This window comes from Lineus longissimus, chromosome 10 (assembly GCF_910592395.1).
Source record: "Lineus longissimus chromosome 10, tnLinLong1.2, whole genome shotgun sequence".
Classification (NCBI taxonomy): Eukaryota; Metazoa; Nemertea; class Pilidiophora; order Heteronemertea; family Lineidae; genus Lineus; species Lineus longissimus.
This window is the reverse complement of record NC_088317.1, coordinates 10,065,364-10,090,195: the sequence shown is the minus strand read 5'-3', so window position 1 is coordinate 10,090,195 and position 24,832 is coordinate 10,065,364. Positions and strand designations below refer to the sequence as shown.

The 24,832-nt window shown below is 41.1% G+C and overlaps 3 protein-coding genes across 3 annotated transcripts; 2 read left to right on the top strand and 1 right to left on the bottom strand.

Moving 5' to 3' along the window:
• The first annotated feature begins 606 nt into the window (after positions 1-606).
• Positions 607-3,926, top strand: LOC135494939 (putative nuclease HARBI1). The gene is made up of 3 exons (XM_064783291.1): positions 607-648; positions 1,179-1,294; positions 2,412-3,926. The coding sequence occupies exons 2-3, from the start codon at positions 1,199-1,201 to the stop codon at positions 3,237-3,239; spliced, it is 924 nt and encodes a 307-aa protein (XP_064639361.1). The 5' UTR covers positions 607-648; positions 1,179-1,198; the 3' UTR covers positions 3,240-3,926.
• A 4,498-nt stretch (positions 3,927-8,424) lies between these two features.
• On the bottom strand, positions 8,425-17,111 carry LOC135494457 (uncharacterized). The gene is made up of 6 exons (XM_064782453.1): positions 17,016-17,111; positions 16,310-16,431; positions 15,568-15,708; positions 13,873-13,996; positions 13,303-13,611; positions 8,425-9,899 (listed from the first exon to the last, which is right to left on the bottom strand). The coding sequence occupies exons 2-6, from the start codon at positions 16,384-16,386 to the stop codon at positions 9,777-9,779; spliced, it is 774 nt and encodes a 257-aa protein (XP_064638523.1). The 5' UTR covers positions 16,387-16,431; positions 17,016-17,111; the 3' UTR covers positions 8,425-9,776.
• Positions 17,112-20,124: 3,013 nt separating this feature from the next.
• LOC135494305 (putative nuclease HARBI1) lies at positions 20,125-21,162 on the top strand. The gene has a single exon (XM_064782217.1). It carries the CDS (start codon positions 20,125-20,127, stop codon positions 21,160-21,162), a length of 1,038 nt encoding a protein of 345 aa, XP_064638287.1.
• The last annotated feature ends 3,670 nt before the right edge of the window (positions 21,163-24,832 follow it).

Sequence of the window (24,832 nt, the reverse complement as noted above, 5' to 3'; positions counted from 1 at the left end):
CGAGCTCTGGAAACGAGCGAGATAGTTTCTATCGAAAGCAACTGTCGTAAGGGCCATCCACGTACGGTGGTTTTGTATGATAGTTTCTGTCTGACAGCCGTATTTACCTTCCACGTGGCTGTCTTCATTGAGCATGTTGCCAGCAAGAAGGAAACAAGTCACCGCGGCGATTGTGGTTTACATGACACTGCGTGAGCGGAGGCAAAAGAGGAGGCACAAGCTTTGGGTACATGAATGGTTTCTTAGAAGGGAGCAACACGGTGCATACCACTGCCTCCTACGGGAGCTGAGATTGGAAGATTCGAGTCGTCTCAACAATTTTTTGAGACTCTCCGCAGTTGACTTCGAGGAGCTTGCAGTGCTTGTTGGACCCAGGATCCACAAACAGGACACGTGTATGCGGCCTGCAATTCCGGTGAGGGAGCGCCTTGCAGTGACTTTGCGCTTTCTGGCAACTGGTGAATATGCTTATTTCCCCACTATCTCATGAATAGAGCACGTACATGAGGTACTGCACTGAGGGATTTCAGCAGAAGAAATAGGTAAAAAGGTGATAACTTTCCAAATATTGCTTTATTTCACGGTTTATTTCCCAATAAAAAACCAGACACAGTTCCACTGACATAACTGAAATTCAATGAATAACCGGTAATATGAAGTTCCATTTATGTCATTATTTTATTCACTTCTGTCACATCAGATGTTATAAAACATCTCGGATAAATTTTATAAACATCTGGGCTGGGTTGTACAAACAACGTTAGCAGATAACATGGCGTTAACACAGATTGGCGTTATCTTTCCGAGACCAACCATGGCAAAACTGGAAGTAACAACTGAATTGACTTTTGCAGGATGTAACCCCTGCTATCGAAGTTCTAGATGGCAGATTAAAATTTGGTATCAATCCTTCAAGTGAGACAGGACTAGTGTGAGAAAGATAACGACAGTTTGGCTTAACGCCACGTTATCTGTTAACGTTGTTTGAACAACTGGCCCCTGAATGTTAAATAATTAATTTTGTCTTGGTGATTTAAAATTACCAGTGAGATGTTTTAAAAACATATGATATTTGATAAACATCTGATGTGATATAAATCGAATAATTATGACATGAAGAACTTCATAAATGAAGGCCATGTAAATTCTTAAACTTTCCTTTTTATTTCTAAATTCAGGCGATTCATTCGTCAGCCTGATGTATCTCTTCCGTATATCTGCCGTAACGATATCCCGTATTGTGTCTGAAGTGTGCAAAGCCATTTACGAGGCACTCAAGGAGGAATTCCTGAAGGCAAGTCGGTACCACTGAATCGTATGACCGGCGGCCACGGCAGTGTTCTCTGGAGTTGAATTCATGTCATAATTATTTGATTTATTTAAAATCAGATCAGATGTTTGATAACTCTTCGGTGAGATGATTATTAAATATCCGACAGATAATTTTAAAATATCGCCCACATTTTGTTTGAATTCCCAGGAAATATGAAAGCACGGTTGCGATTGGTTGGTAATTTTTGGAAAGTAACGAAGGCATTCGGGATCATACGGAGTTTGCCGAGATGAAATGAGATTTTTTAATATATAAGATGTTTTATAAACATCTCAATGGGACGATTTAAAATCATCTGATGTTTTAAATTTATCTGATAATTTTAAATCATCTGGACAGAATATAATTATTTAACATCAGATCTGTAGGTAATGTCTCGAGATGTTTTATAATATCTCATGTGATAGAATTGAATATAATTATGACATGAATGGAAAATATAGTGTTCGGTCACCTATTATATTCTGTGACACCAATTAATTATTCTTATCATTACACATGACGTTTGTCTGATCCTGAAGCATGTGTAGGAAGGAAAATTGATTCGGAATTTGCTTGTCGTCCGGGCCTGTATTTCCCTGCTCTTTTTGGCTGAATCCCGTCAACGAAGGACTGCAAGTTGAGCTGCGAGAAGTGCTGGGCGTCAGTGTGGTTGTCATAGCTGCGGCGTCTTCATCGTCCTTCTCAGCTGCTTCAAGAATGACCCTTTGAATATCCCGTTTCAATTTCTTGCGGTTCGACTCTGATTTCAATCCCCTCAACTCAGAAGCAACAAAAGCACCAAATGTGTCCAGTTCATCGGTCTCCCTTGACATAACTTCACATGCCTTCTGAAGGATTTCATCAGACGCACGACCGACATCCTTTCGTTTTCGAGATTTCGACGGTGGCGGGTTGGGTGTGGCCACGGAAGATGGTGATCCTCGAGGTTGAGTGCAGATCTCGTCCTTGTTAAATAGTGTTGCATCTGGCGTATCATCTGGCGCTTGTTCTTCTTGTTCCTGAAAATATATATTTTTTCTGTTTGAATATTGTGGTACAAGTACATGTATAGTTACGATTTTTTAATTTTTTGCAGTTTCCTTCCGACTCCGATGATTGGTTACAACTTGCTTCCGAATTCTTTGAAAGGTGGAACTTCCCCCAATGCATCGGTGCCATAGACGGAAAGCATATTACCATGCAAGCTCCAGCAGCGTCTGGGAGTTTTTATTTTAATTACAAAGGCTTCCACAGTATTGTGCTGATGGCATTGGTTGATGCGAAATACCGCTTTACGTTTGTCGACGTCGGATGTAATGGAAGGGTTGCTGACGGGGGCATATTCGGCAGGTGTTCATTATCTTCGGGTCTTGAGAACAAGACCCTTTGCCTACCATCACCAAGGGTACTTCCAGGTCGAAATATGAAGGTACCATTTGTATTTGTGGCCGACGATGCTTTTCCATTGCGGGAAAACATAATGAAACCATATCCTCTGCGAGACATTCCCGGTAGCATGCGCATCTTCAACTACCGACTTTCGAGAGCGCGTAGAATCGTCGAAAATGCATTCGGCATAATGTCCAGCGTCTTCCGCATATTTCGAAAGCCGATAGCTGTAGATGCACAGAAAGCAGAGGATATCGTTTTGGCTTCCTGTGCATTACATAATTTGATGATCACGAAGAAAGACTCGCGCGCACGCTACGCTCCACATGGTACAGTCGATATGGAAGACATGGCTACTGGTGTCATTACCCCTGGAGCATGGCGAAAAGAGGGCATGCCAGCAAACAACCTGCTCCAAATCGAGCCATTCACAAGCAACCGTCATGCTCAAACCCCACAAGACATCCGCCACGAATTTCGAGAGTACTTCCTCTCACCCCAGGGTGAGGTTTCGTGGCAGTACAAGTTCATTTGAGGAAGCCGTCCTTAAAGTGGGCGGAATGAAGAGCATTTATGACATGAGAGACTGAAATAAACCTGCAAGAGAGAAATCATGTAACAAAATTAACAAATAAAGATAATTCTCACCAAATTGGTCTTCGATTTTCGTCCTCCAATAACTCCCCTTAGAAAAGAGAATGCCTTGTAGTACATCCACTTTGGGGTGTAAACGTCGTCAGTCCCTTGCCCAGATTTCCTCTTGGTGGCTTTCTTTAATTCTTGCGCATACTGGTTTCTCAGGTTGTGCATTTTTCTCGTCACTTGCACTTTATCTCTTTTACAATCCTTCGCCAGACTTTTCCATGCATCCTCTTTCTTCAACCTGTCTCTATATTCGGCAGACGTGACATCCCATAGTGCAGGCCTCGCTCTGTAACCTTCAATGAGGTTGCTGACCGCATCTTGCGACCATTCACTCTCCGCAACTTCAACATGAAATTCGTCTGCCATTTCTCGTGTTGAACTCGCACTGATCTGTTCGACGGATCTGTACGACAGTTCTATCCCAAAATAGAGCAAGTGCTAGTCGATAAAAGCACTGTCTGACACTTTTATAACCAACTTGCATAATCTATGTGGCTCACTTCCACACGACAGAAATTGACCATCCTACAATCTTTCGGACAGTTATCTATTGCTGTCATACAGCCACTAGCTGAACAACTTCCACGGGATAGTCATTGGACAGTCACTATCTGACAGCAAACTTTCGACAGAAAACTGTCAAGTCGAGCCGCGCCTTGCAAGATGTCCTTGTATACGACAGCGGTCCATTTTCGCTAGAATGTGAAATCTCGGAGTAATTAGAACTTCTTCAAAATGAATTCAAATTTCAAGGATGGTATGCACGGGGTATGCAGTTGTTTCCAGGGAACTGCATCCCAGCCTTGAAATTGGTATTAACAGCACTTTAAACGAGTTCTACTTGCTCCAAGATTTCAAGCTCTAGCCAAAATGGCGGTGCCTATAGCCAACCCGTAAAGGAACAGCGGGGCCCGGCAGCGGCAGCAGCCTCACAAAGATATGGGGTACTAACCTGACAAAATATGGCAACGACTAAGAACTCTCGATTCCTCCTCACATGGTCACACAAGACAAGGGACCCTACTTATGATCTCGCATGGTCCTTTTTTTTTTAGTCCCGATGTAGAAGTTTGAAATGTCCCATGATGGAAAGTCATTTGTTACCCGGACAATCAGGCGCTGAGCTATTGACGGTCGAGCGGCTTCTTTAGAGCCGTAATTCGTCGAATACAGAAGGGGAGAATTTTTTTCAGGGGGGGGGGGGACACTTTTATTACTACAATGGGACTTTAGATACGGTTTCTGTCAGAATTGCAGCGAACTAGAGATGCAAGTCGTCAGGATCCAGAACCGATTGCCCATGGATGGTTCAATATTCAGACCGTCCTTGAGATGCATAGACGATAGGATCGATTGGTTGAGCAGGAAATAGGGAGACAGAATATTCTACTTTCATCCATCATCCATAGGCTAATCCTTGAAGAACTGGTGAACTACAATGTATGCTTGAACGATGAATGTCTCGTACACATAACATACAATCATAACATACAAGGCCCTAGTACTCAGAATGGGAATCGTTTGGGCAAATCAGGGTTATATGTAATTGCTAGTTTTATCTACAATCTTAAAAATAAAGGTTTTTGAGGGTTTTTGGCCAAAACAAATATGCACCCCGTAGAGGTTTTTTGGTAAAATGAAAAACCCCAAATGGTTTTCGAGATCGTGAAAAACCTTCAAGGGTTTTCACTTTGCTGAAAAACCTCTACGGGGTGCATATTTGTGCTGGCTGAAAAACCATTAAAGGTTTTCAAGAGCTGAAAAACCTTTATTTCTAAGAGTGTACAGGACACCAAGTAGTATGTAACTAAGTCAGCTACATCACACCAGACTTCGACCTTGGGAAACATTTCGTTTTGGGGAGAAATTTCCCTGTACATTTTTACATACAGATTCTTTCTCGGTCGATTTGGACCCTTTATCATTGAGACATACATTGTAGGCATTTTTTTCTCAGATGATAAAGTGAAATATGAACTATATGATTGGCAAAAAGGTCCCCAAGTCTTCATAAATGAGTGGTCGTCATGCAAATACTTGCGTACATCTCTTAACATTTTTGAAAACTGTGACGTTGCCCACTATAAAGTACGGTACTTGACAGGTCACTGCCTTATTTTCACCCTGCATAAATTATCAGGAAGCCAACAAACACAGCTATTAAGTACATAAATCAGATAATTATGAATTTATTGAAGCAATACATTTCAGTCCATTTTGATTCTAAAAATTTAGGGGTTACTTAACAGCAAGAGGCATATGTACAATGATTCAACATAGTAGTGTATATAAATGTAAATGAAATCTTTATAAAGATACAATACAATAGATGTCTAAAATTCCTGAAATGAACCGAAATGAAACAGGCTCATGTACATTTTGAGGAGGCAAGTACAAATAACAATTACTCCACACGCCATTCTAACAAGGCGGTCCACCCCTTTGAGAGAAAAAAAATCCTCTGTTTTACAGCCTACACATTTTTTGCCACCCTGTTGAAAAACAAGTTTTTGTAATGCATTTCTTTTACCTTCCCCCTCTCTACATCCTGTGAAAATGCCAACCTCTTCAAAATTCAGTTTCCTCAGCATTCAGTGTTCAGATCCAACTTATAACCACCCTGTTCAGAAATGATGCTGTGAAGAACCCCAGAAAGAATGCAGTAGGCCTGGGGCAGCAATTGATATTCATGGCTTTTAACCACTGATTAGCCAAAGGCTTTTCTCTCCCAACAAAGCAGGAACTCAAATCAACCAATCACATATCAGATTAAGTACAATGTACTATTTCGGTGAAATTCACATTGAAAAGTCCTTTTCACTTTACAATAATTTGATATTTTCATAATTTCAGAGGCCATTTTGAGAAGACCACATGCCGTCATTACACACGCCACACTCTTGGTGACCCCCTCCAGACCACACAGAGTAATGCAGATTTCCCATGACATTAGAGAGAGAGGTTAAGATTTTGATCTTAGAAAGAGAACGAGGTGGCATTTTGATGACCTATATCACGTCGCCTACTGTCAGAAATGCAACAGTGTGTCGTTGATCTGTGGTACGCCTAAAAACGACCATACAAAACAATCAACTTGACTCGATGACGTCAACCAGAAGAAAAAAAATCACCTCGTTTTCGTATCAAACTCTTAACCTCTCTATTGAATTCAGTCTTCTTCCTGATTTGGATAAAAAACATGTGCCTGTCACAAGGAATCACAAACAAAATAAAATGCAAAAGAAATTGATCAAAATGACAATCAAGATATTACCACTGCCATACTACAGCAAACGGGAAAACGAAGTACATTATATGAGTCTTTTTGAAAAATGGCCTTCCCTAAAATGTTTTTTTTTGACAAGAGGTATATACAGTGTGGATACAGTGTTACCTTTCATGCCTTCAAGGCTCAATCAGATGTAGCACAAGCTCTATTCTGAAATGAAATCATCAATGGAAAAAATGTGTGTGGTGTGTTTTGACTTGACATGACGGAAGAACTGACCATGACGGATACAGTTTACAGTCTCAAACCAGCGATGAAAACAGACGGATAACATTATTGTAACAATGCAGCTGTATGGATTGGGAGGGTTGTGGTTCTGTGACTTAGGGTAGGAGCAAGGAAATCTTCAAATTTAAAGCACTCCAGATCCTTATATAATATTGTAGTTAACCCTTTAGATCCTGGACGGCCGCCGTGTTTCGTCAACATTTCCCTGAACGGCCGCTAGACGGCCGCACCCGCCCGGTCAGGTCAAGTAGTTCAGAGCGTTCGCAATTCCATCTGCGAATAGAGAGTGGAACTAATACCCCGGATCCAGGTTCTAGAAGACCAGTGGCATTGAATGCACGGTAGATTTTCATATGTTGCCGTACAAAATGATGGAAAATTTTGCAAAGAGGTTGGAGGCGAGGTCGTCAGACAAAAATCTTCCAGGGAAATACCGACATTTCGATAAAAAATCCCCAGGATCTAAAGGGTTAAATATAAATAACAATTGGAAATCCTCCAAAAATGCAGCGAGTTCATCAGAATCAAGGATATCAAGACACTAAAAAAAAATATAGTCACTAAATAATGAGAGCAAGATTTAGACAAGGCTTTGAAAAACAATGCACTAACAGTTCATCATGGAGGTCACATTGAGAGAGTATATGAATTTTTTCTACATTTTTAAATGGAAAAAGCACAATAACAGAGCGATTCACCCTTCTATTCAAAAGAGATCACCATATTACATATAATATCCCTCAAGTATCTCTATGAGGAACCGGTGCGGAATCTAACTGCGACATGGCCCTGATTCACAACTCAGTCTCGACGACGTCATCAAAAGTGAGGCTAACATTAATTTTCATTAATTTTGGAAAATATAACCCAACTTCTCCGACCAATACATTAGAACCTCCTTGTAGAATATCTAGCATGAATATCTAGTTTAAATATCTAGCATGGAGAATCGTAGTGAATAAACAGATTCTAAAACATCTTATATACTTGATTTGATTGACAACCTTTACGATATTCACCCCTACAACAGAAGCGCTGACCCACAGCCAGCTTGAAATAATGACTGACGTCGTGCATCGTCATCTGATCTTAGACACGACATTCACAATGCAGAGCATCACCATTCACTCTGTTCTAGAGGTAAATATAATGAAGTTTATCATTCAAATTTATAGTGAGCTTTCGCAATCCTTTTTCAAGAACGAATTCACCGAGGAAGACAAGTTTTTGTGTATGACGTCATCAAGAGGGCAGGTTTTTCAGTTCTCGAAAGCCGATACCAAGAATCAGGCCAACGAACCCGGTGGCTCCATCGCGAATAAATGAGGGTTAATTTTTGGAACATTTTAGTGGTAAATGACCTCTTTTTTTCACATTCGATTGACCAGATAAAGTATACGGTATTAGGAAAAGTCGAGACACCATGATAACAGTCAGTCTGGTGAATTGGTTCTCGGAACGGTAGAGCAAAACGTCACTATATCAAGTGTGTTCCTGACAGACTGTTAATTTCAAATGTTTTAGGATCTGTTAATTCACTACTATTTTCCATGCTAGATATCGAAACTTTCAAATTCAACAAGGATGTTCTAATGTATTTGTCAGGTAAGTCAGGTTATATTTTCCAAAATAAAAGAAAATTTACATTGGCCTTGCTTTCAACGACGGACCGAGTTGTGTGTCCGGCCCACTTCGGCGATTAGTTTTGCCACTTACTCATTATTCAATAAAGAAATAGAAATACTCAAAGAAACACTGCTACTAATATATACAGACATGGCACAATGATGAAAAACCATCAAACACTTTGTTACTGTAAATGTAAAGAATCAAGTTGTGAAGCAAACAGAAAAAAAGATTGCCAGGCACCAGGATCATGGTTTCTCGGCAGATATTGTGGAATGTCATAACAAAGGAATACCAAAATGGAAAGAGGCTGACAACAAAATATAATAAATAAATGGTAGATTATTGAATTACATACGATATTGGGCGACCCCCGAAAAGAAGACTGGAACGCACTTTACCTTTGTTATTACTTCTGGCCATGGGCACCAGGCACATAAATGTAAAAGTGGGAAAATCCCAATGTTGGAGAGAAAAAAGTATTTTTAGCTACTGATATCTGATAGAACAGCTTGACCATTGCTATGTGTTAGACTAAGAGGTACTCGTCAGATAACTGATAAATTGTTAACAGTAATTTTAAACAGCAACAGCAAAAAAAATAAAGGCCTCGACATACAATGTAACACTCCCTCCATCTACTGAGAATTGGGGAATTATTTGGCCCCTAAACCGGAAAAAATTTGGACAAGATACATGTACAAGTTCTTGAGCCATCACGCCTTTTGGTATTCCAAAAGCCATGAATACATGTAGAATGTAAATGTTTAGTAATACCAATGTACCACACACCTGTCTCCTCTTACATGTCTTACCTCTTTCAATCATCATGTCACTTTAACATGCAAATTAATGGCTCATTATTCATCATTACGTAAGAACTGTCAGCGTGTTTGCTAGTTGACAGACTCAATGGGAAAAATCCATCCATATAATTCCATATTGGATTAGTCAACCTGATTTATTGATCTTTTACCAATTCAATGAAACACCAAACCATTTAGTGGGCTCACGTTGCCAAGCATCATCATTCTTCGTAACTTACACCATCATTGTTTGCATGTCACAGCTGTATCAAACTTTCTACGTTCTGCACTCTGTCCATTGCAATAAAAAGAGAAAGTAGAGATCGCAAAGGAAAAGAAGACAAGAGAAAGTGACAAATGATTGCCCTAGTATTAAATGGTCACAACATTTGCTCAGAGAACAGTGGGTAAAAGATTTGCATCATTGTCATTTGAGAGGAACAACAGGTGCCGCATAATGTATATCAACTGTGCACGTTCATCCCTCTTCATATGCTTTTGTATAGAAGATGGTTGCTACATGAGTCGGATTTTCCTCGGGAGGTTTGCCTTGCATTTTCTTCAAGTCATCGAGGTCCATCTCCAAGCATGTTAGTCGGACCTGAAAAATACAATTACAACTATCATTAGTGAAGATACAGTCCCGAAAACTACACGTAAGCTTCTGGGCCACTGTCGATTTTCAGCCTTTTCGTATTGGCCACTGTCAAATGGAATAAGCCAGCGACTTTTACGTTTGAGGTGCCTTCACTTGAGAGACCAGATTCCCTATCGAAACACAGAACACCTGACACAGGACGTTTTTTAAAAAGAGTTATTTTCCTGTGGCAGCCTAAAAAACAATGAATGGTCCAGGGACCATGTGCTCACCTCAGTTCATGTTAGTGCATATCATTTGCATGTCTCTAGGAAATTGGTTGACATTTAAAATTCAACGAAACTTTGTTACTCCCTAACCTGCTGATTAGATTTAGGTTAGGAAGTAACAAGGTTTCGTTGAATTTTCAAGATGGCAGCCTAGCAGCCATATTCGTCATCAGATTACATTAAAAATTTGGGATAACATAAACTAAAGTGTTGCAATCCAATCATCAGTTTCAGAGTAATAGGACTTTGAATGATTTTCAAGATGGCCACCTGGCAGCCATATTAAATGTAGGTGAAAGATTTGACTAAAAATTCAGGAGAATGTAAAGGGTACCTATATACATAGTCATAAACACGAGAAATTGGCTTGAAATCCAATCATCAGTTTTAGAGTAATATGACTTAGTTCAATTTCAAGATGGCCGCCTGGCATCCATATTTGAAGTCCAAGGATGCCAAATTTTAGAGGTAGATTAGAGGGTAACTAGATACACGCCACACAACTTCAGAAGCTTATTTTATAGCTCAAAAAGAAACAAAACAAACCACCTTACTGTAAAATTATTAGTTTTAAATGAAGTTCCGCCTCTGTGACCTTGAAAACTAGGTCAAATTGAAAACCCGGAGGGATGTACCTTTGCTTAAAGTACTACCACATTTTTTTCTAAATTTTCTGACCAGTATTAAGGGAGATATTGCATAATTTCACTTTTAACGTTTGGCCCCCTGGTGGCCAAACCATGCATCGAACCGGACCGAAACTTGGTCTCCAAAGTGCCACTACATACATTGTAAGGCATGTAAGGGTACATGTGTACCAAGTTTCAACACAATAGCTCCAACAGTTACAGAACATTGCCCTGCTAACGGACGCCGACGACGGGCAACGACGGACACTATAGGACATGTAGGATAAGCTCACCTCTGCTGAGAGGTGAGCTAAAACCTTTTAAATTAATTGTGACACTTCTATTGTACATTGCTCTCACTGAATGAATTAATGGTCTTTTTGAGGGGAAATGATTGAAAATGGATGGTGGGCGTGGCCCATCATTTTATTTGTGGGACTCTATTTGGGCTGTACCCTGTCACCACACAAACTCCATTTAATCTACAAAAAAAGTATTATCTTTTTATCTTTATAGGATAAAGGCATACAATGTTGGCAGGAGCTTTCGCCTATGAATAAATAATTTTCAACAATGGCAGAGGTTATTTCCACTTGTGCCGTTTACGGAATCAGTGAAAATCGGGTTGCGTGCACGACTGTCCGTGTACTGAATGACGAAACTGACTTAGTGTCTATGACAATTTTTAGATAAAAAGAGATGCATGTCGGCAAGGATGTAAATCCTTGTCAGCAGCGGGGTTAGATTTTTTTGTGAAAGTGTCCACAGTATATTTTACATCTCACTCAACGAATGATTACCATCAAAGTCAGCTTTTTTATTACATGTACAACTTACAAGAGAGACCATTTCTTGGGCACACTCTGGAGACTGACCATGCATAGGCTGTGACACTCCATGTACCAACATAGAGCCTGTGAGTTACAGTACACTACAAAATGTAGCTTCTTAGTGAAGAAATTGTGCAAGATCTCGACATCAAGGGGTCACAATAACATGAATAAGGGTTATTTCAAGTTCTGATCACTCAATTCTCCCAACAGCATATTATGGGATGGTAAAGTTGAAATGTCTACCAATTTGCATGCAGAGGCCAGATGGGAGAATTGTAAAATGTAGCATTGTGAGAAGGAACCAAGGAACCGTTGCCAGGAAATAGACAACAGAGGGCTCTTTTTAAATTGATAGTAGGCCTACCTAAGAAAAGTTGCAGAGAGAAAAAGAAGAAAAGACGACAGAGTGGAACTCGAACTCGGGTCGCTGGCGTGATGGACAATCAAAGGTGTACCATAAGGCATGTAAGGTCACGGCACCACTCTGAATGGAGGGACAAAGCAAGTTCAACGAGTCAACACACTGAAGTATGTAATTGCCCAAAGAATCTCTACAGAATTTCGCCAATTATCCCATTTCGAAAACATAGTAGTTGATCTAAAAGACGGTGAATGCAGCATGGTACTTTATGCCCATGTTTTTTACCCTAAGACTAAGTGAAAGAAAACTCGCCGAGGATAGTCCAAGCAAAGTACTCAATTGGTTTCATCGGCTGAAAATTGTCATGGACGCAGCTCAATTTTCGCTGTTCGGTACAAGTCAGTCGTGGAAATAACCACTCCCTTCAACAATACAATGTGCAAAAAATACCAATGTCTTCATGAATGGTCCTATTACTCAAAAGGATTCTCTCCAGGACGTTAACCGGGGACAGAAAAAGAGAAGGAGGTACCTAACCTTGTCGACGGTTACCACTTGGTTGGTGGAAATCATCAACACAACCCAGCAGCTTGCAATCTATTTTGTTTCTCCGACTGCTACAATTTTGTTCAAGGGATGTTTTTAAAAAGTCAACAAACCATGTCCTTTATAAAGCAAGGCAAGTTCAATGAAAGGTCCAGGGACCCTGTGCTCACTTTGTAGGTAACGCTTATGCAAGTAATTTGCAGTGGATATACAACCATGTTAGTCCACAAGTCACGTGTAAATTGATTGTAATGGAGTGTCACGATATTAGGTTGCAATCTGATCACGAGTTTCAAAGTACACGTAGGACTTTGCTTGTTTTTTAAGATGGCCCCTTGGCGGCCAAATTGGTTATCCCATTTGACAGACGATGGATGCCACGCCAAAGGATAAGCTCAACTCTTCTGAGAGGTGAGCTAAAAACAGTTGAAAAGTTTTAAAATAGCAATTTTCAACAGTTGAAAAGTTAATCAATCAATCAATCATTTTACCGGCGTCATAACCCCTATTGGGGTTTTGTCGGAGGTATGGAGTCCACTATAGGCTACTGTCCACCTATTTGGGATCTAAACTTGCCCTGGCATAGACACTCAGGTACAAGGGACCACGGCTTTTTAGAGTCTCATCCGACAGACTCTCTTACTTTTTGTCCTTTAGACCTTGACGGCTTGAGACCTTGAAGAGCCAGGAATTTTAGTTCCTTGAAAGCTAAATAGCAATTTTCATCAGAGATGCAGTGAACAAAACAAATGCATGAAGAATACATACCAGTGTGGCTTCAACAGTCAATCCCAGAATCATGCGCTTGTTATCAACCTTAATCAGACATGAACGTTCAATGTCGGCTAGAAGTTCTATACCGAGCTGTCCACGCAGTTTACTGCCAAATTCAACATCATCGTCCATGTCATCATCACCTTCATCATGAAAATCATCACCAGCATCGACATGCAAGTCACCTATGTCAGTAGTGGCTACCTCATCTCCTCCGTCCATTTTTCGTATCTTAACACACTGATCAAACTCTCGTTTGGGTACCTTTTTTCTCTTCTTAGATTTTTGGGCTGTTTTCTTCACCTGCCAAGTGCCAAAGGCAAAGGAACATAGTTTTTTAAAAACACAATTACCGTATTGTGAAAGAGTGATTCTTTCGTCATGTTAAGTCATGAATAACAGAAAATTCTTCAAACAATGACGTTTTGAAACGATAGATAGTATCTACCTCCAAACTGATAGTTTCACTGCAAGAAGTGTATCAGAAGCATCCAAAATAAAGTGGACTCTGCCTCCCCCCACCCCGCACCCCACCCCACCCCACCCAACCCATATCTTACTTACCTCTGCAACAGTAACTACTACTGTCGGTTTGTGAAACACTTCATCTTCATAATCGTAGCGGAGGTCATTTATGGAAAGCACATTCATTCCACCCATCTTAAAACTCCTTTTCTCTCCAATCACTCTGAAAGAAAACATGATCACATTGCACATGATCTGAAGTACATGGTAAATAAATTCAACAGCAACCAGCACATTTTTTAAACAATCTGACTATGGAGTGTGCTGATAATACAAAAGACATTTTGAGTTGTTTCAAATTAAAAATGAAACGGCCAGGGGCCATTGTGCTCACCGTAAGTATATTTAGTAGACAATTAATTCATGGTAGTTAAAGAAAGTGCTACAGCATGTAGCCAAATGGAACCAAAAACCGCATGTGCAAGTAATACTGTATGGTGGGTTAGGTGGTCCCATGTTCATCAGACTGGTGGCAATTGGGCAAGTAAAGCAATAATCACAACTCTTTAACCTTTCAGATTTGCCCCCCCCCCCCCCAAGGTGGCCAAGTTGAGAATCAGATTGGACTGGAATGTGTTATCTGACATTTTGTCTGAGGTTATATCTGACCTATTCGGCCATGTATACCCAGTTTCAGGTTCATAACTTCAGTCGTTAAGAAACGTGCCGAAGTTACATGTATGTACACTCCAACAGACAATTTTTGCCGTTTGACCTCTGTGACCTTGAAAAGTAGGTCAAATAAAAAACCTGTATGAAAAAATATGATGTATCCTTGCTATGAGTACCTACCGCAAAAGTTTTATCGAAAACAAGTCATTGAAAATTGATAAGCGAGATAACACACTTTTTAGGTATCCACATTTGGCCCCCTGGTGACCAAGTTGAGAATTAGATCGGACCGAAATTCGGCACCAGAGATTATCTGATTGAGGGGGTTATATGTACCAAGTTTCAAGTTCATAGATGTGACGGTTGAGAAACGTGCCTTACTTACACTGAAATGGCGATTTATGTCATTTGACCTCTGTGACCTTGAATTGAAAAGTAGGTCAAATTAAAAACCCGTAAGATATATGATGCACATATATCCTTGCTATGAGTACCTACCACAAAAGTTTAATCGAAAACCAGTCATCAATAAGCGAGATATCACACTTTTTAGATATCCACATTTGGCCCCCTGGTGGTGGGCAAGTTGAGAATCAGATTGGACCGAAATTCAGTGTCAGGGTTCACATGACCTAGGGGGTCATGTGTACAAAGTTTCAAGTTATAGCCCGAGCGGTTTAGAAACGTGCCACAGGAGACGACGACGACGACGACGACGACGGACACTGCGGTATAGACTCCCCTACGGTGAGCCAAAAAGGTGAGAACTACATACATGCAGAACTTTTTTAAAAAATGTAGGAGAGCTAGCCTTGCAAACTTGACTGTTCCCAGTATTCAATTATCCTTTTAGATAGATACAATAATGTTTTTTTTAAAACTCTGGTATGAAACTTCTCTCTCAGCAGAATCACCACCAAGTGGCAAACAATAGAAACTTCATGCAATGCTTTTCTACGTTGCTCCAATGTACTGCAACTATGCGTCTGCCAGGTCTGATTCACAGCATTATCAGCAAACCTCTTTCTCACAAAGTATTGATGTACCACATGTACAGAGTAAACCCATGCCCTGTGACATGTTTGAAGATGCATGAAGGAAAAGAAAAAGGTGAACACTTACTTAAATTGTACTAGAAACATTCCAGCAAAAACTTGGAACAGGTCCACAAATGTACCTTCATTTATTTGCGAGTTGACAGCTTTTTTCAGGACAGACTTGAGGGTTTTAAGGAAGGTCTTTAGTCGTTCATACGTTGGAATCCTGAAAAAAAGAAATACATGTAAACGCCACAGCTTGACAGACATGACATAGGGTAAAAAGCAGATTACATGGCGTGAACTGACCCCATTCCTATTTCGAATCGGTAGATGTCGTCCTTGGTAAGACTAAAGTTTACCCAGGACCAACCTGGGTCAGAAGACTAAAAGTTACCCAGGGTTCCTGGGTAAACTTTACTTTTAGACCACACAGTTTGAATTGCGTGCACTTTTCCAACCTGCGTTCGAGGTTCATGAAACTCATTCCTGGCTCGCCGCTCCACTTTCGGGTCCAGTTTTGCCCCTCACAGAGTTTTTTCCATCCACGATCTCCACTATTATAGTTTCCTTTTTTATTTCCCTACCTTTAGATGTGAAATGACCATCTCGAAATGATGGGACCGAGTTCAAATAACGCTAGACCCTGTGCAGTAACACAAGTCACGTACCATTTTCAGGAACCTCGACCGCTGGTTGGAAAAGTGCGCAAATTCATGGAATTTCAAACTGCGTGGTAGTCTTTACCCAGGTTGGTCCTGGGTAAACTTGCCGATTTGGCCCAATTTTCATGATGATTTTTGTCTATCAGTCAAATGAATACTCACCACGCTATCTTCAGAGAATTAACAGCTGCAGTTCTCTTTCTCTGAAGAACACTTTCTGCTTCAGTGATCTGATTCATCAGCCTCTGGCTGATCAACAAGAGGCCCAAGGGCCTGGCGCTCAGCTGAAATGGATAGGCGAAGGCAAGGGCCAAGTGTGTGTTGGTACCGTTATTATGAGGCAACGTGAAGCTGTAATGTCTAGCACGCAGAAGTGCTGGTGCGAACGACCTCCTTGCTATATCAGTGCATGCTGAAGTACTGAGTTGACGTCACCCTGCTATTATGACGTAAAGTAATTTCTATTGCCGTTGCAGTAGTGGGGTGTGTGATGACGTCAAGGAGTTGTGTGGTGACGTCAAAGAGTGGAGTCCTTGTCTTTATGCAGCGTAGGTGGAACTAATAACATGCACATGGACACAAGGTACATAATTATTACAGTGTATTTTGTGAGGTGGGGCCTGGTGCTTTACAATGGTCAAATGAACCGACTGTTGTCTGGACATTGATGAAGTGGATGCAGCCAAATGTTTGGTATGGTCTTTTTTGTATGTGAAGAAAAGAAGATAAAGAGTTGGTTAACAAAATGAACTTTATTGGTGCGGCAGATATTTGATGCCTTTCGGCAGATATTTGAAGCGCCTTGCGGCAGATATTTGATAACGCTCTCCGGGAATGGAAAGCAGTAAAACGAGTAAGCACACCTTACTCTGAATGTGGGAACAGCAAGTGCTTTCCTGGACTTGAAATGTGCCAACGACTCCTCTTGCAATAACCAACAACAGTTAATCTGTAAAAAAAGAGAAGAGAAATTAACACTGACTGAAAAAAAAGGGTGACATAGACGGGGAAATGTACACCACCGGATACACTCTGTGCTTGATCAGGCATTTGTCAGATGATATCCTGAACAAGGCATCTATGGAAGCAAATCCAGAAAGCGACTTAACCTTCGAAGGGCACACTTATTACTCAGTGAAAAGTCAGTCCTGTGGGCTGTTTTCCAATTCAAAATAAAAGTGTAACCTCTTTAAATTAGTCTCACAGACTGAACCATAACACTCAACAGCCAACTGTGCCCACATGATGTGAGCCGAGAGCTGGGCTAAAAGATGAGCGAGTGGTGTACTACATTTTGAAATTTGTCTATCGTCTACAACATGTGACAGAACAGGATCTAGTGGACTTAATGATGAGGTACTATCAAATAAGGTGTCCATCAAATGAATCATGAGGGCCTGTTGAGTTATACTCTAAGCCTATCCTATAGGGCTAGGCTATCGTTTTTGTCTTTTTTACAGCCTACAGCACAGCCATGCACAGCGCAGTGTACAGACAGTACAGGATTGCAAACCAAAAACATCAGCATTGCTGCGTAACGAAACTGCAGTGGAATTCATACTACGATGTCATAATGTGACTTTCAAAATAACTGTTGTCACGGCCAATGACCAGACAGGGAGAAAACAAACGTAAATGGCGAGATTTGTTGCAAAATTGCCAACCACAACAACTCGGGGACCGTAGCCAAAATGGCCGACGGCGAATTATCTGGTCGCTAGCGCAGTCCATGTAAACAAGCATCAATTTTTCCAACTTTGGGTGCAAGCTTGGTCATCAAAGTTACAGAACTGTTAAAACATCTAAACAACATATATATACAGCTAAAAGTGCATAAAAATCTCGATTCAACCTCCGGGTGCTACCTTTTTTCTCCGCCAGACTCCGGGCTCTACCGGTCGTTATTTAGTGCGACCGCCACCAGAGTGTTTATCAAGATCTTTCGCCGTTTTAATTGCGCGTTTTAGGCAGATTAATCAATTATTACATGCATGCATTATATATCACCGAAATGATAATTGCGTAGGCTATTTGAAACTAAGTTAAGATATTATTTTCGATCTTTGAATTGAATTAAGGCGAGTGATTTTTGACACCCGGTCGACATATCAGGACTTGCAAAATTCACACGAGATCGCTTGCATCATCGGCACGTTTGAAAACCGAATTTCACAAATTCCACAAATATTTATCACATATCATATGTATCACCACAAAGGTAACTCTCTAGACTATTTGAAACCAGGTTCAGATACTTATTTTCACAAAAATTCGAAGCTATGCAAGCGATTTTTCACTGGTAGAGATCGACGGAAACAAATTTCTCGCTCTAAAATGACATGAGACGAGCACCAACTTTCGCTAATTTGTGCACAAAATTTCCGCAATATTATAAAAAACTATTGATAAATCTGAATTATATAGACTCTTTTCAGTACCTAAAAAAATTTCAGGTACATGGTCATGTTGATTGCTATTAGCCCATTTATCCTCGATGTGCTACGCTACGCTCAGACTCCGCCATACCAGCAGCCGGTCTAGGCTATTCATTGCTTTTGGAAGTCGTGATAGCGGATATTCCAGTCATTTACCGTCCAGTCATCATTTATTTTAGCTGATTGCACACGGTGGCCCAAAGTGCTGATCTTTGGTAGGCTACACCGGGAGGCTACATCATCATTTATTCCGGGCATTTATTACAGCGCCAGCGGTAGGTAGGTAGGCTACTAAGCATGGTACAGTGCATGCCTACGTATCCGGTAATATAAATTCATTCTTTCTGTAGGCTAAGTTACTAATTGGTCCCAAAATACGCAGATTAGTGGCATATCAATATCCTGCTGCTGAATGATGCTGATAATAAAACATTTTCAGAAAAGAACACACATATGAATTCACCGAAGTGAATTTTGGAACTGTAGGCCTAGTGCCGGTGTAATAGAATCAGATGGCCCCTGATAGTAAATGCCCTCAACAATACGGCAATCTGGATGTAGAGAACCGGGGGTGCTGGCGGTACGTACCCATAAGTCTTTGCGGTAGTCTCGCGCGTACCGGCTATAACCCATCAAACTTTTCTCCTTCAGAGAAATACTGCGTTGCGCTCAAACTACAATACCGGAAAGGCTTGCGGTACATTTTAAATTTATTCACAAGTCCGTCTGTGAATAATTTAACGATCCGCCAGTCACATTTATTGATTACGCTCATTCAAGGCCAACCACAAGTCAACCTGATTATACAGGATTTGTAGTTGAGCGCAACGCAGTATTTCTCTGAACGAGAAGAGCTTGATGGGTTATATCCGGTACGCGCGAGACTACCGCAAAGACTTATGGGTACGTACCGCCAGCTCCCCCGGTTCTCTACATCCAGATTGCCGTATAGAACACAACAATAGAACACACGGCACCATTCAATAGGACTCTAAAGAAGCCATGACCCTTAAAATCCGAAGACGAACAATACAGGCGGGCATCAGGAAAGGGAGGGCATTTGATTCTATCACACCGGTGTAATAGAATCAGATGCCCGGCCCTGATATACAATGCATGCCCTCAATAATAGAACACGGCACCATGCATTAGGACTCTAAAGAAGCCAAGACCCTTAATCCGAAGACGAAAAATACATGCGGGCATCAGGAAAGGGAGGGCATTTGATTTGCCAGTGTTTCCAAACAATAGGCAGCTAGAGAGACCACGGCCCGTATTCTTGAACCCTCCTTTAACACTAAGGGAGACTTTAAGTCAACCTTTAGCTAAATTTCATTTCAAGAACCAACCTTTATTTCTGGCTAAAGGACTCCTTTATGTATCTTCCTTAAGCAAAGGTTGGGCCATTTCTAGAACCTTCCTTCATTACAGGAAATGCTTTAAATTGCTGTAAGGAGGCCTTTAAACATAAGGTTGGTCTAGAGTATCCTTTAGTCTCCCTTTAGTAGCCGATGTGGAAGGATCTCTTCTGATAACTCAGCGATGGGCGATTATGTCAACCGACTAGTGCGTCTTTATGACGTCAATGTGCGTATGCCACGCATCCGGACACTGCTTCCTCAGTTTCGAGAGGATGATTTCAGTGACGACGCCTTTTTTGATCGATTTCGGTTCACCAAGGATGGATTTAACCAGCTGATGCACTTCATTGGCGACGACATCCCGGAACCTGAGAACAATCGTGGACACCCCATGTCACCAAGGACCCAAGTGCTAGTTGCACTCCGTTACTATGCGACAGGTTCGTTTCAGATCGTTCACGGAGATTTGCAAGGAGTGTCCCAGCCATCGGCTTCAAGACTTGTTAAAAGGGTTTCAGGACTGTTAACAAGAAAACGAGCCGAAGTAATTCGTTTTCCAATTGGACAGGAAGCTGTTGAAAATAAAAGGAAATTCTATGAACAGTATGGTTTTCCTGATGTGCTAGGTTGCGTTGACGGAGTTCATGTGCCCATCGAAGCCCCAAGCTTGGACGAACGTGAAATTTATAGATGTCGCAAGGGTTTCATGTCGCTGAATGTTCAAGGCATCGCAGATACAGATCTGAAATTCATCAACATTGTTAATCGATGGCCGGGGTCAACTCATGATTCACGGATTTTCGATAACAGCCGGATTTGTTTCCAGCTTGAACAACGCCAATTCGAAGGCCTTCTGCTTGGAGATAAAGGCTACGCTTGCCTACCATTTTTAATGACGCAATTTCGGAACCCAGCTGGCCGTGCACAAAGGCGATACAACAGATCACACAAGAGTACAAGATCTGCAGTTGAAATAATGTTTGGTATATGGAAACGCAAATTTCCGTGTTTGAAACAGGGTATAAGAGTGAAGCTTGACACAGCAATGTCCGTCATCACTGCGACTGCAGTATTGCACAATATTGCCATTGATCTGAAGGAGCCAGATGTTGGTGAAGAGGCTGAGGCTGAGGATGACGATGTCCCTGTAGTCGATAGGGATGATAATGTCATGGGTGCTGCTATAAGACAAACAATTGTTCAACAACATTTTCAATAAGCACAATTTATTGACAATTATTTTGATCTGCTGTTCATGTACAATGTACCACAGGGATTTAATTGTGCATCAAAAGTAACAAGTTTACCTATTACAACTGTGTATAAACTGGTGAAGATAGTTGGTAGTCATCAACAGCATTGTTGGCTGTGGCGCCTGGCATTGTGACTGCTTGGAATCCTCGACTATTCAGCTTCGTCCAAAACGACTGCTGCAACCTGAACACCTCCATCCGTTGTTCGTGCTCGTCTTTTTCAAATTTAATTTTGTTCTCCAGATACTTCATCTGGAACTCGTGCTCTTCCCTCTGCATTGCCAAAGCTGAATCAACTGCGTTCGCGCGGTTGCCTACGGCTGATGGAGATTTACTACGGGGCCTCTCCTTCACGTTTCGAGTACAGCGGGCTTCAGTCTTGGGTGTGTTTGGTTCGTCTAATTCTTCAATGACTTGGGGTTCATCAGATTCAGATGAGTCCTCGTAGTCGTCAGGCTTTCCGGCGCCAGCGGATGGCTTTGTTTTCTTGGCTGAAAAACCGAGGTTTTGAAGAATTCAATTTGCCATTTTGATTCAATAGAGACCTTTTTAAACCTCTTGCTTAAGCCAGAAGTAAAACATTTTTAGTTTTCCGTTTGGTCTAGATAAATGCTGAACAGTTTTGTTTTTGTGGCTTCAATTCCATAAAGCTGGAAAAGGACCCTAATTAATGCTCTTAAATTCAATGCAGTTATCATGTGTGTGATGGATACGTGGTACTTGGAGAACGGAGCCATATATTGGACTGTCAGTTTAATACGAAGAGTGAAAAGAGTTGAAAATTAATTTGAACGAATTAGTGCTACCTTTTTGTGATGAGTGTTATCAGTTATGAGCCACCACAATGTGGCAGATTATTTATTTCGATTAAAACAATGCTGTATAGTATTGAGTCAATACTTTACCTTCTGGTTTATGATACCCTGTATCATCGTCAAAGTCGTTATCCAGTGGGTGGAGTACTTCGCTACAATAGGATGCTACCATGTGGGATACATCATCAGCGACGGAATCTTTATCCATTGATCCACCTCCTGTCAGTTGGCGACATTTCTTTTCCTGTGCAACGTCTTTCTTTGCCTTCACTTTCAAATTATCGATAACTTTCTTAAGCTGTGTAGTATCGCAAGGTTTGATACCTGGCTGCGCATTGAACTTTTTCGTGATTCTGTCCCAGGCTCCATTTTTGGCAGTCAGAACCTTAGTAGTATTTTCCCGCTGGTCTAGTATATGCTTTTCCTTAGTGACCAGTTGCATTAGTAACTGTTTTTCTATTTCACTGAACCGTCTACGCGATTTTTGTGTTTTGCCGTCATCCGGAGAACCGTTGGTTTTTCCTGTTTTCAGCATGTTGGTTGTCCGCAAAATTTGAGTACAATTACTTGTCGCTTCCACAGCCGCACTACCCAATGAACTCTCATGTATTTAGGCCTAGCTGCATATACTTCACTTCAGATCAAGACCACGGCATAATATAACAATGATAGTGTAATCACTATAGTTATTACACGGGACTTCAAAACTGACATCGTCCTGTTACCTCAGATCATTATAAGGATAAAGGGAGCCTTATTGAAAGTGTCCCTTATTCAAAGGGACCCTTTAGCAACTTTGAGGTAAAGGTGGACCTTAACATAAGGGAGGTTAAAGTGTGGTTCTTGAATACCATTTCTTATAGGTGCCTTTAACAAAGGAACTCCTTAGTAAAGGTGGCCTTAATAAAGGCCTACTTTAGCCCTATTTAAAGGTGGGTTCAAGAATACGGGCCCACGACTTTTCAATAGGGGGAACACAGAAAAACTTATTGTCAATCTATCTTTGTCTGTTCCCAAACAATGAGGGGAAACACTCAAAAATAGAAACACTCAAAAACATTACACCTACGGCCTTTTTTTACCTCGCCCTAGGTAGCACTTTTGTACTGACCAGTGCCTGTTTTCCAGTGCCTTAAATCCTAGATTCTTTGCCTACCAATCTCCAAAAGCAGAGTTAATATTCAAAATATTATCTCTGCCCGAATTGGCTTCCATTACACGTGTATCGCATGAGTAATGTACACAAATCTACACGGCAAGAATGCCCGAACAAAATGCCGTAAATGCTGCGATTTACTCAAGATTTTCGAGTCTGCTGTGATGGAACCCTGTCTAATATTACTCAAGTGAATATTTATTCCCATTTTGAGCCGATAACAACTGTTTAAGGGCCAAAACTCACCTTGCTTCAAATCATCGCCTGCACCAGTCCTTGCGGAAAACCTGATCACACAGCAGTTTCTGTATGCGCTACCGAAATAGTGCGCGTAAAACCCCTCAAAATCACCTTGTTTTAGGGAGAATTTTTTCAAACAAAGACTTGAGATGCAATATGACATCTTTTTTTGAATTTTTGGAATAAAAATATCGACAAAAAGTCGTATAGCTTCGTGGATGAGCGAATTGACCACATTCAGATAGCAATGGCGGCCATTTACGGCAGTGTCAGTAGGTCGACCTCATCACTACTGTCACTGCGTAGGAGTATGTTTGCCAACATGTAGGCCAATGTACAGTTTAGGCCACAATAAGTTGTAGGCCTACTTTGTTGTGTACAGGTTGAGTCACAAAAAATGGAAGTACGTTTTAAAGGATTCATTGTTTCTTGTGTTGCAATCAACTACAATCTTTAGCTTTCCACATCATCTGCTTGTGCAGCAACTCCTCCTGCATCCTTTGGTACCGGTACCAAATACACCTCCTTAGATTCATGCATGACTGAACGGGAGGAAATTAAAGGGCAGGTGAAATAATACTTGCGCCAACTGAAAGATGCTGGAAAGCGAGAGACAACCGATCGATTTACGAGTTCGGTGGGCCTACATTTTTAATGAATTGGGAATATTGACGTCTCTATACCACATGACTCCAATGGATTTTTTGCCCAGGGCAATTTATTTAAAATTGTTCTTTTGTTCACCACTCAGCCAGAACAATTTGACGACCTTGAAAACAGTACTGAGTATTATTACCGCCAAGGTTCTATCAGAGCCTTTGTGTAGAAAGACTCTGGTTCTATATACGCATATTGAAAATTAACCTTACATTTGGTTGTGCCAAAGACCAGAGACTCTGGTTGTGCTCTGTATATGTAACTTCCTTAGGCTGCAATGATTAATCATCTGACAGTCACCAATCATCTGATTCTTCATCATTATTTGGGCTCGATCTATTATACGTCATTACACTCACTAACGAGTTATGTAGACAACCGAATTATGATTCCGTACTGTTCTATCATCCTAAATTGGTATTTTGAGGACAGAGTCACCAGGATATGAAACTGTGATATATGGAGAAGGAAAACCAAAGCAGAAAGGGTCCACGCACTTTTCACTCAGGCCACATCGAACCAAACCAGAGTCATCATGCCTGTTTACATGGCAGACCATTCTAAATCGATTAAGATGCTTGACTCCTGTGTTAAGGGCCCGAGGACTAGGTTGTTAAACAACCCTTTGTTTGGCTAAGTGGGCATTTCCTCAGGCTATACTGTGCAGACTTTTCCTCTTGTGCACCACAGATCATGGACATGGACCCTTTTGACTTGGAATAAAAGGAATGCTTTTGCTAGGTCACATCCCAAAATAGTCTACAAGTT